The sequence below is a fragment of the Lontra canadensis genome, unplaced genomic scaffold, assembly GCF_010015895.1.
Source record: "Lontra canadensis isolate GAN:19392208 unplaced genomic scaffold, GSC_riverotter_1.0 scaffold2, whole genome shotgun sequence".
Lineage (NCBI taxonomy): Eukaryota > Metazoa > Chordata > Mammalia > Carnivora > Mustelidae > Lontra > Lontra canadensis.
Window position 1 is genome coordinate 10,933,293 of NW_022630996.1, and position 12,757 is coordinate 10,946,049.

Genomic DNA, 12,757 nt, shown 5'->3' on the forward strand with positions numbered 1-12,757 from the left:
GAACTCTGATGGTGAAACTGTGCAGGAGTCCCATACTTCCTTACAAAGGTTAGGCTATAGGCTGAGACATCTACGTTTGTTAGCATACTATCCTAAAGCGGATATGAGATTTCGTGTTCCTAGGGTTCTCCAAGTACAAATATTGATCGTGACTGTTAAGAAAACTTTCCGGTGGGGCACCTGGGTGGCTCAGTGGGTTAAGCCTCTGCCTTTGGCTCAGGTCATGATCTCAGGGTTCTGGGATCGAGACCCGCACCGGGCTCGCTGATCAGCAGGGAGCCTGCTTCCCCCCTCTCTCTCTGCCTGCCTCTCTGCCTACTTGTGATCTCTGTCAAATAAATAAATAAAATCTTAAAAAAAAAAACCAAAAACTTTCCGGAGATACAATCTTAGATGTTACTTGCAGTGTGGGCTATCTTCCCTTTTAATGATGAAATCTCAAGAAACTATCGAACTGGCATGAAATGAAAAGAAGGTCACCTGACAGGTTGCATGAATGTGACCTATAAACAGAGCAGCAGCAATAGTTGTAGAATGCTCCAGTGGTTTCATCTTTGAAAACTGATGTGAAGCGTAATTCCTTCTAAATATAACTCTCCATTGTAGTGGGCAATAGGTTCTATTTTAAAGTAACTTTGCATAAACTGCCGTACACCGTCAAGAATATAATCAGCACTGAGTCCAGATTTCAGTCAGTCTGTAACCAAACATCGTGATGGGGAAAGGGACTTCCTGGTAATCTGCAGTTTCCATTATAAATAGCAAAACAAATATAATTAAGGGATGAATCTAGGTACCAAATTATATTTTAGAGCAACATGTTTCATTATGTACCCACCATCTTCAGCTAGATAAACTACAGTGTTTTCCTTGGAGTTTGGATAAAGGGGTTCCATCTCTAGGCCTGTTGGGGTGTACACTGGCTCAGGAAAAGGAGGAGTCCAATCTGGAAAAACAAAGAGAAAACTTGATTTGAATACTACTACTTAAAATAAAACAGGAAATTTTTTATTGCATGTTTTCAAATTATCCATTGGTATATCCAGGCTAATATTTAGTGTTTTATGCAGGGCCTACCTATCCAGGCTTTCTTTCTTTCAACCATCCAGCAAGCTAGCTATGGATTGTTCCATGGTGGCTGGACAGGGTTTAAGAGAAAGCAGAAGTACGTAGACTTTTGAGACCTAGGTCAATAATGACATGCTATTGCTTATGCCACACTTGGTTTTGCTAAAGCAAATCACAGGCCATCCCATTTCAAGGGATGGGGAAAAGAGGACACTTCTTTTTTTTTTCTTTTTTTAAGATTTTATTTATTTACTTGACAGGGAGAGATCACAAGTAGACAGAGAGGCAGGCAGAGAGAGAGAGAGAGGGAAACAGGCTCCCTGCTGAGCAGAGAGCCCGATGCGGGACTCGATCCCAGGACCCTGGGATCATGACCTGAGCCGAAGGCAGCGGCTTAACCCACTGAGCCACCCAGGCGCCCAAGAGGACACTTCTTGATAGCAGGAGACGCAAGATGACATTACAAAGGGTGAAGATACATGGATGAAGAATTGTGGCTGTTTTTTTTTTTTTTTTAAAGATTCTATTTATTTATTTGACAGACAGAGAGATCACAAGTACGCAGAGCAGCAGGGAGAGAGAGAGGGGAAAGCAGGCTCCCCATTGAGCAGAGAGCCCGATGTGGGGCTTGATCCCAGGACCCTGAAATAATGACCTGAGCCAAAGGCAGAGGCTTAACCCATTGACCCACCAAGGCACCCCTGTGGCTATTTTTTTAAATTTAGTTAAATTTACATATTACATATAATGCAATGTACAGATCTTAACTGTATGTTCAATGAGTTTTGACAAATACATAGATGTATATTTTCTTTTATTAAAAAGAAAACAAGGGGCGCCTGGGTGGCTCAGTGGGTTAAGCCTCTGCCTTTGGCTCAGGTCGTGATCTCGGGGTCCTGGGATCGAGCCCCGCATTGGGCTCTCTGCTCACCGGGGAGCCTGCTTCCCCCTCTCTCTCTGCCTGCCTCTCTGCCTACTTGTGATCTCTCTCTGTCAAATAAATAAATAAAAATCTTAAAAAAAAGAAAAAGAAAAAGTGCTGAACCTTTTTTCGAAGTGGTTTTACAGTTTTATACTCATACCAACAATGTGTTAGGGTTCCAGTTTTTCTAGATTTTAATATTTGCAGTTATCAGCCTTTAAAATTTTTAAAAATTTTGCCATTCTAATATCAAGTGGTATCTCTCTGTGATTTTTTATTTTCATTTCCCATGTTTAACACTTTTCCTCATTTATTAGCCATTATATGTCTTCCTTTGAGCAATGTAATGTCTGTTCAACTCTTTTGCCCATTTTCAGTTAGTTTTCTTTTTATTATTGGTTTGAGGAATTATTCATGTAGTTTGCATACAAGTTCTTTGTCAGATATGTGCTGGGAATATTAGACTGTGGTTTGCCTTTTCATTTTGTTAATTATGTCTTTTGATGAGAAGTTTTAAATTTTGATGAAGTCAAACTTATTTTCATTATTTCTTTTTTCTTTCTGGGTCATCTCTAGAACTGTTCTTATCCTGATTATGAAGATACTGTCCTATGTTTTCTTCAAGGAATATTATGATGTTAACTTTTACGCTTAGTCCTGTGATCTATCTTGAATTAATTTTTTTGTGTGCTGAGAAAGGTAAAGGTCAAGGTTTATTTTTTCTATACGACACCAGGTTGTTACAGCACCAATTATTAAAAAGACTTACCCCACCAGATTGCTTTGGTGACTCTATCAAAAATAATTTGGTCTTAAATGTGTTAGCCTATTTCCAGATTCTATTCTGAACTGGCCAATTACTTGTGCTCATTTTAAAAATCTACTGAAACATACTTCTACCCATAATTCACATGCCCAGAAATAAACCAAATGTTTAAACAATATGTTTGTGAGGAATTATACTTATGAGAAGTGCTTTATCACAAAGTATCTATCACTTAGATCAAGATTACACTGCCAGCCCCTCAGCGGCCCCACTCATACCCCCTTCTAATCACTTGCTCCTCCTTCCCCTTGAACTATAACCATTAACCTTATCATAACATAATTGCTTCTTCATCTGCCTTTATAATTTTATAATCTGAGTATTCATATATATATGCATAAATATATTGATATGATATTGATATGAAACTAGAGCTGTTTTGCCCATTTTTATACCTACATAAGTTGAATTACATAATACACATTCTTCTCTTTTTTCACATATTTGTGAAATCAATCCATCTTGTGAAGCGTTGCTGTAATTTGTTCATTTTTCATTGCTATGCAATATGTTACTACATAAAAATGCTATAACTTATTTATCCACTTCTACTTATAATGGACATTCAGGTCGTTTCAGGTTGACGCCATTATGAACAATGGTTCTATGAAAAGTTTTATACGTGTTCCTTGGAACACATGTGCCCACATTCCTCTTTGTTGTAGATCCCGAGGTAGGAATTCTAAATTTTAGGACATACATAGCTTCCGTTTTAGTTGACAATGCAAAGCTGTCAACCAATGTTACATCCATCGGCGGCTTATGCTCTATGCTGTCATCATTGCTAAGTGCTTAGTTTAAGTTCAAAGGTAAAATGTAGTCTTTTGGCTATTCAGAATAATGTTGCTATATTAACACTTACATGTAAGTTTTTTGGGGGGCATATGTTTAATTTCTCATCAACACATGTTACCAGATTTCAACCCCAGTTATGCCAGTATGTGTAAAGTGGTATTTTGATGTGGTATTAATTTGCATTTCCCAGGTGACCACATCATCCAGCAGTCCAACCACTAGGTATTTACCCAAAAGAACTGAAATTAGGATCTCGAAGAGATATTAGATACTGGCACTCCCACATTCATTGCAGTACTGTGCACAATAGCTAAGATGTGGAGACAATCTGAATGTCCATCGAGGGATAAATGATACAAAGACAATGTGCTACACACACAGGAAGAGGGAGGCAGGGAGGGAAAGAAGGCATAGAGAGAGAGGGTACAGGGAGAGAGAGAGAGAAAAAAAAATATTATTCAGTCCTAAAAAAGGAAATCCTGCGATATGCAACAACATGGATGAACCCTGAGGACATGTGGCTAAATGAAGTCAGTCTGTCACAGAAGGACAAATACCACATGATTCTACATTATATAAAGTATCTAAAATAGTCAAACTCAGAATCAGAAAGCGCAATGGTGGTTGCAGGGCCAGGAGCAAGTGGGAGGGGAAAATGGGGAGCTTCTAATCAATACATTCAAAGCTTCAGTAATGCAGGATGGGGGTGCCTAGGTGGTCAGTCGTTAAGAGACCTTCGGCCCAAGTCATGACCCCAGGGTCCTGGGATCGAGCCCCTCGTCGGGCTCCCTGCTTAGCGGGAAGCCTGCTTCTCCCTCTCCCCCTCCCCCTGCTTGTGTTCCCTCTCTTGCTGTCTCTATGTCAAATAAATAAAATCTTATAAAAAAAAATAATGCAGGATGAATAAGCTCTGTAACAACTCTGTGCCTCTAGCTGACAGTACTGTATTGCACACTTAAACATCTGCTGAGGGTAGCCCTCATGTTAAGTGCTTTTACCATAATAAAATAAATAAAAAACTAAAACAGTCGGGGCGCCTGGGTGGCTCAGTGGGTTAAGCCGCTGCCTTCGGCTCAGGTCATGATCTCAGGGTCCTGGGATCGAGCCCCGCATCGGGCTCTCTGCTCAGCAGGGAGGCTGCTTCCTCCTCTCTCTCTGCCTGCCTCTCTGCCTGCTTGTGATCTCTCTCTGTCAAATAAATGAATAAAATCTTAAAAAAAAAAACTAAAACAGTCAATACATATATGTAAAGATATGTTCAATAAATAAAGAATAAAGAATATACATAAATATACATAATAAAGAATATAAAGAATACACATGTTGAAAAACAACATATATGAAACAGTATCAGACTGCTGAAAATCAGGTTTAACTAAACAGTGTTTGTGAGTCTATGGGCACACAGGCCCTCTCATTGCATAGTAAAGGATTAATTCAGCAGGCCTGGGTTGTCTAAACTCTGTATACACCAAAGAAAGATTTCACCCTTGTGAAACTCCTAGAAGAAACTCCTTCTCAGACTTTGGAATATCCTGCTTAATAAGAGTCTATCTGTCTACCTGGGGCTTTGGGTCATACCAGATAATTTATGCTAACAGTGTGACTTATGGTAAAGGGACTTACACCACATGCTATCCACCTTAACAGGAAAGGCTAGAGACTGAGTAACTAAGGCCGGCCATATGGGTACTCCATGGAGATAGGACTAGCCCCCAAAAGACACCATAGACACCAAAGCTTGGATGACCTTTCCTGACTGGCAAAACTTCATGTGTGTTATCACATCATGGCTGGGAATATTAAACACTGTCTATAAGACTCCACTGGGGGTGGGGACAACTGGAAGCTTGTACCTGATCTCTCCTAGACTCTAGCCTATGTCCATTTTGCATTTGCTGATTTTTTTTAACCTTTGATGATTTTAATATGTATCATTTCATGTAATAAACCAAAACCATGAGTTTAATAGCTTTTTTCTTTTCTTTCTTTTTTTTTTTTTTTTTTTTTTGAGTTCTAGGAGTCCTTCTATAATCATTGAACCTGAGGGTAATCTTGAAGACCACCAACCACACTCATACAAACTTTTTATGACTGTACATTGTTATAGTTCCTTTTGAAGGGCAATTTGGTAATATCCTTTTAACCAGAAACTCCAGAAATTTACTCTACAACTGTCATACACATACACACACACACACACACTAGGACACATATAAAAGAATGTTCATGGGGCGCCTGGGTAGCTCAGTGGGTTAAGCCGCTGCCTTTGGCTCAGGTCATGATCTCAGGGTCCTGGGATCGAGTCCCGCATCGGGCTCTCTGCTCGGCAGGCAGCCTGCTTCCCTCATTCTCTCTCTCTCTCTCTCTCTCTCTCTCTGCCTGACTCTCTGTCTACTTGTGATCTCTCTCTGTCAAATAAATAAATAAAATCTTTAAAAAAAAAAAAAAAAAGAATGTTCATGAAGTTCTCTTTGTCAGAGCCAAAAACTGGAAACATCTAAAACTCACTGATAAGAGACCAGTTAAAAAAAGTATTATTTATAATGAACTAATTTATGAAAAAAAGAGACTGGTATATATGAGCTAATATGGAAAGACTTTCAAGATATATGGTTGTGTAGGACAGCGTTCATTTGTAGCTGAACTGGAAAAGTTCTTTTTATAGCTGGGAAAGTCTGGATATCTAGCTTTGACAGTTGGCCAAGATAAGGAGATAAGATTTATAATGTGCTATTTGAAGTCTGAAAGTCCCCTGGTACCCACCATGGGCAGTTTGCTTACTGCTGGCTCTCATCTGGCAGAATCCGACGGCCTGCCTTGACAGTATGACCAGAGGGGCATGAAGACCCAGCTGAGAACTTTTGACTTGAAGTCTTCTGAAGCATATATATGTGGAGAGGGGGGAGAGGGGAAGGGAGAGAGGCACTTCTCCTTTCCCCTCTTTCTCTGTTTACTAGGTAATATAAAGAGATAACTTAGTTTATAAGAATGCCCAAGCAGCATCTGATTTAAGTAAGCAATATAGTTAATAGAGACAATTATAGTAAGTATAGCTGTTTTTTAATTTTATTCACTAGTGAATGTCTAATAAGATCTCCACCCAGCAATAATGTATGTGCTACAATCAACACAAAGTGAACAACAGTGGCACTGAGGAGGTGATGGGAAATGGAAATGTTTCTGTTATTTGGGTGTGAGGACTGGGAAGACAAGGCTGAAACACACTGAATGAAAACTAAATTTGGGACTGCATACATACCAAAACGTAAAAATAGTCACTAAAATATGCCCTCTTTGGGTCCATAAAACATAAAGGAAAGAAGCAGAAAGAAGGTAAGGAGAGAAAAAAAGACAGAGGGGTATAAAGATATAAAAAATAAGAGAGGAAGAGAAGCAGAAAAAAGGGAGGAAGAAAGGCAAAAGAGGATAAAGATAAATAGAAGAAAGATATTCAGTGGGGGTGGGGGGGAGCAAGAGACAGGGAGAAAACAGGAGCTAGACTGCACAGCCATCTGGCATGCTCTGTCCGTGACCTCACTTTATACAGGAGTTTGGATGTGACTGGGACAGTCATGCTATTTCGAATTGTTTAGAATTACAACAACCTGGCACGTGTTTTAAGTCCCTCTTTTAAGCACATGTGGCTTCTGAACGCTTGAAATGTGGCTGGTTGGAGCTAAAGTGCAAGTGTAAGTGCACACCAGATTTCCAAGACTTCCTATGAAAAAAAAGAATAAAATATTTTGGATAAACTTGGGTTAAATAAAATACATATTTGAAATCAATTTCACATGTTTCTTTTTCCTTTTTTAAATGTGGCCACTAGAAAATTTTAAACGACACGTATAGCTCATGTTATATTCCTCTTGGAATGCACTATTCTGACACCATGAGTCTCCTCATTAAAATTAAGGTTGGAAAGTTCATTTGCTAATATTTGAATTCCCAAAACTGCTAAGAACATACCAATATGCTGGACCTTTTCATCAATGACCTCACAGTGGTACGGCCACCGTGTTGGGCTCAGCGGACCAGAAGAAGAGACACCATATAAATCTCGTGGTTCACGAAGACGTGGCACCCATCTCCCTAGTTGATATTCCAACAGTATCTGAGTAGTTCGGGGGAAAAATGGGTCACTAGTAGAGTCAGCTGAAAAAAGATTCAAACACAATCATGAGAGATAAGAAGCAAAACGCCAATTCCTTTAATTTTTAAATATATTCCTTTCCCCCTTCCAATACCATTAATTTGCGAGTATTTATGGATATTTTATAAGTCAAGCCATTTAAAAAAATAAAATTACTATTGAAGGGACGCCTGGGTGGCTCAGTCGGTTAAGCTGCTGCCTTTGGCTTGGGTCATGATCCCAGGGTCCTGGGATCAAGTCCCGCATCGGGCTCTTTGCTTGTCAGGAAGCCTGCTTCTCTCTCTGCCTCTGCCTGCCACTCTGCCTGCTTGTGCGCGCGCTCTCTCTCTCTTTCTGACAAATAAATAAATAAAATCTTAAAAAAGATTACAATTAAAATTTTATAACAGTTGATCTTCACAATAGCTAAAAAGTAGTTGTTGATCTCAGATATTATTAATTTATGCTAAATTCTAGATGCTACTCCAAAACCATTTTATTTCTTGTAGCTTTTCTAGCAAACAGTCTACTGTTGAGTCTTTTTTTTTTAAATATTTTATTTATTTGAAACAGAGACTGAAAGAGCACAAGCTAGGGAAGGGGCAGAGGGAGAGGGAGCTGGACAAGCAAACTCCCTGCTGAGCATGTAGCCTGATGTGGGGCTGGACCCAAGGACCCTGAGACCCAGAACCCCCCAGATAATGATCTAAGCTGGAGTCAGACACATAACTGACTGAGCCACCCAAGTACCCCTACTGTAGTCTTCTTAAACTTAATCATATTGAGGCAATCATCTGTCCAACAGGTTAATACACCCCATGACCATAATTCCTCACCACCATTTCTTATTCTCAAAGGTTGCTTGTGAACTCTCAGTCACAACTTTCTCTCAGTTCTCATTCTAGGGTCACTGTGTGACACAACACCAAGATATTAACACACATATAATATAATGGGGTCGCCCCAAGTAGGTAGTGCAGAGGCCCTATCTCTTTCAATAGGATAGCTGTGGGGTATCAAATTGATGTGGATAATCTCCCCTCCCTAAGCTCATGCACCTTGTCTTTTATGATGCTACACTTTCTGGTTTTCTCTCTAGCTTTCACATACTTGGTTTTCCACTTGTCTCACTGACTCCTCTTGTTCTACTACCTCCAAACATGGCTTTTTACCTAGATATAGTTTTGAGCTATTTTTGTATAATAGCAGATACAGCAAGTTGGACTAGGAGTCAGACAAACTGAGTTCTACCACTTTGTTTCTATACGATTTTTCTTGGCTAATGCAGCCTTGCTGAACATAAATTTTACTATAGGTGAATAAGGAATAATAACACCTTCCCTTGCTATTTCTCAGAATTGTTATTTAGATCCATTTATGCAACAGTTTTAAGCATCTACTATTTCAATATGTGAACAGACCACATTCTGTCTAATTTATGGTATGACTCAAAAATGGCAAGGCAGCTATGAGTTAGGAAATAAAATTAGATCTATATCTCTTATTATTCATAAATGTAAATTATAGGGAAATTAAATACCAAAATTCAATGTATTTAGAGAAAACTTAGATGATTATATTGATGACCTTGGGATAGGGAAGCTTAACAGATATAAAAATAAAGAGCCATAAATAAATGATAAATTTAACATTAAAATAATTCTAAATAATGGAAGCAACATTAAAAAAGGATTACTGTGAACAAGCAATTCATTATAAGAGTGACTATAGGGGCGCCTGGATGGCTCAGTGGGTTAAAGCCTCTGCCTTTGGCTCAGGTCATGATCTCAGGGTCCTGGGATTGAGCCCCGCATCGGGCTCTCTGCTCAGCAGAGAGCCTGCTTCCTCCTCTCTCTCTCTCTGCCTGCCTCTCTGCCTACTTGTGATCTCTGTCTGTCAAATAAATAAATAAAAGCTTAAAAAAAAAAGTGACTATAGACAAGCATATAAAATAGTTCTCAATTTCTTCAGCAATAAAGGAAACGTTAGTTGAAAACTGAGTTACCTCATTTCTTCCAACAGACTGGCAAAATTTTAAAAAGAAAAAAATGGAAGTAAGAAGTCCATAAACTAGTACTACAAATTTTCTATGAGTATGGGTATAGATATGTATATAAATGCAAAGAAAAAGGTCTAGAAGGATACATACCAAACTGACAATAGTAGGTATCTCAAAAGATTTGTTTTAGGATGATGGTTAAAAAGAAAGAAAGATAGAAAGAAAGAAAGAAACAAACAAACAAAGGCAGAAAGAGAAAAAGAAAAGAAAAAAAGAAAAAGAAGAAAAAAAGAAAAATTAAAGCCTTATCTTCAATTTCAGATTATTTGGGATACATATGTGAATATTTAGAAGAACTATTTTATTTTATTTTTTAAAAGATTTTATTTATTTATTTGACAGATAGAAATCACAAGTAGGCAGAGAGGCAGGCACAGAGAGAGGGGGTGGCAGGCTCCCCGCCGTGCAGAGAGCCCGATGCGGGGCTCGATCCCAGGACCCCGGGATCATGACCTGAGCCGAAGGCAGAGGCTTTAACCCGCTGAGCCACCCAGGCGCCCTTAGAAGAAATATTTTAGATACAAACTAAAAAAAACCTCTAAATACAACTCTAAATGTATAAATTTTAAAAATCAAATATACATCAAGAGTCCACATATATGTGCATTTGCAAATGAACCACTTATTAAGGAAACTCTTTAAACAGGCATACTTCATTTAAATAAACTGTACTTCAAAAACACTGCGTCCGTTATAACGAGTCATACGGTAAATTTAAAGAGCTATTTAAAGAAATGCCTGTGTAAATCCTTATGTTAAGTGTATTCCTTTATAAAGTAGTGACCACTTTTATTTAGTTTTATTAAATATATTATTTACCTAAAACCTTAAAAGTCTGAGCTCCAAAGATTCTTATAAAAGTGGATACATTTTCTTTCCTTATCCAATATCAGAATACACTTCTGTATTATTCAATCTGAATTTTTTCTAGTTTCTTCATTTCCTTATTTTTCACTGACCTTGAGTGAACACTCAAGGTCTTATCCTAAAGAGAAAGGAGAATATATGGATAAGATAAGAAAGGAGAATATATGGATAAGTTCAAACCTGTTAAAAGTGCACACTGGTGGATATCTTCGCTTACGAATTTCATGAAGTTATCCTCATCCTAAAACAGGAGAATTTTAAGATATTTTTAAAAGTTTTAAGATATTTTTTAAAAAACCAACAGTTTCCAGAAATGTTTTACATCTATTTTAGTACTTAGAATTGAGCACATCTTTCTATTCTTTAATGAATGAAAAAAAATCAAAGGACTATTATGGGCTATTGGTCTCAAAGTGTGCAATACTTCAAATACCCCGAAATCTTCACGTTTTCATCTTTCATCCCCCTTCTTTCATTGGGTAAGGTCATATTAATGACTATACAGAGGGAATCAAGTTTAAAGATTCTCGGTAAACCTGGCAAAACAATTTAAACTATGAATAAAGTTAACCAAAACAAAAAGAAAAGCAGCATAGAAAGCCATGGACTTAAAGAGTGATACATTATTTGAAGAAGCTTATTTTGGGACCTTAACTTTTATACCTGATAATTTATATTTTATTAAAATCTGAAGGAAATCTCTCATAAATATGTAATAGAACTAAACTATTTTGAGGGGCGCCTGGGTGGCTCAGTGGGTTAAAGCCTCTGCCTTCGGCTCAGGTCATGATCCCAGGGTCCTGGAATGGAGCCCTGCGTCGGGCTCTCTGCTCAGCAGGGAGCCTGCTACCTCCTCTCTCTCTCTGGCTACTTGTGATCTCTGTCAAATAAATAAATAAAATCTTAAAAAAAATATTTTGAAATACTGCATTTTGTTTTTCCCTTTTTCTTCCTCTATGTCCTGTCCTTTCTTACATCAGAGCCACATTAAACCGATTATGGTGATACACAGTAGGTTTAGAACATAGGGGATCCACTATTATGATACCTGTTATGATGTAACAGAATTAATACATCTAACTGAACATGAGTTATAAAAACCTTAGTAATGATTTAAAACACACTGTTAAGTAAAACTCAGAAGAACCTTAGCCAAAATATTTCCCCAAAAATATCAATATAGGTTCTCTTTCTAGATAAGGTATACCACACATAGTAATGTCTTGGCCTTAAAATTATTTTCCAACTTCAGTGACAAGTGATTTAAACATCTAATTGATTTTTACATCCAACTGATTTTATTGGGAATTTGTAACACAAGTCTTATCTGAAATTAAGTGGGATAAAACTGAGAAAGACTTACTGATTCATCATCACTGATTGTTCTATCTGAATAGTCTTCCTTTTCTGAATCTTCTGACATTTCTTCCAATGTGTGGCTTGAAATTTCTTTTATTATGTAGGTAGGCTGTGAAACAATTTCTAAGGAACTTATTTGCTGTTTAACCTGAAGGTGTTTATTACACTAAATGAGTAACCCTCACCTTATATAACTAATTATATTTAACAGTGACAACAGGCTTCTCTAAAAGCTAAATTAATTAGGACACAGCTAATTAAACATTCATTTTCAGAGATTTGAAGAAATTTTCCATTTCCATGAAAGAGAGACAAAATCACAATAAAAGACTAATCAAATAAATAATTGAAAAAAGAAATCTCCAGGCTACACAGCCAAATCATTTACATCCTGTATTTACATTGCCACAGGGCATAGCAAGTTAAGAATGATCCCGAGCCATTTAAAAAGATCATGAATCACAGAAAATCTATAGTTACTTACTCATGCAATGAAATCTAACAATATAGCAAAGGAAACAGTCAACTAAACAAAAAGGCAACCTTCAGAATACTAGAAGATAATTGCAAATGACATTACAGATAAAGGCTGGTATCCAAGGTCTATAAAGAACTTCTCAAATTTAACACCCAAAAAACAAATAATCAAGTCAAAAAATGGGCAGAACACATGAACAGACACTTCTCCAAAGAAGACATACAAATGGCTAACAGACACATGAAAAATGT

The 12,757-nt window shown here is 37.7% G+C and overlaps 1 protein-coding gene across 7 annotated transcripts in view; it reads right to left on the reverse strand.

Moving 5' to 3' along the window:
- The window catches only part of AGBL3 (ATP/GTP binding protein like 3), a 55,070-nt gene that overhangs the window by 41,076 nt on the left and 1,237 nt on the right, over positions 1 to 12,757 (reverse strand). For all 7 annotated transcript variants that reach the window (XR_004383954.1, XM_032868817.1, XM_032868807.1 and 4 more), the window contains exons 2-5: positions 12,033 to 12,137; positions 10,850 to 10,910; positions 7,581 to 7,766; positions 839 to 946 (exon numbers count right to left, since the gene is read on the reverse strand). Coding sequence is in view for 6 of the 7 variants with exons in the window: in XM_032868817.1 (XP_032724708.1) it covers positions 839 to 946; positions 7,581 to 7,766; positions 10,850 to 10,910; positions 12,033 to 12,092 (415 nt within the window). In the remaining variant the exon portion in view is untranslated. The remainder of the gene's footprint in view (positions 1 to 838; positions 947 to 7,580; positions 7,767 to 10,849; positions 10,911 to 12,032; positions 12,138 to 12,757) is intronic.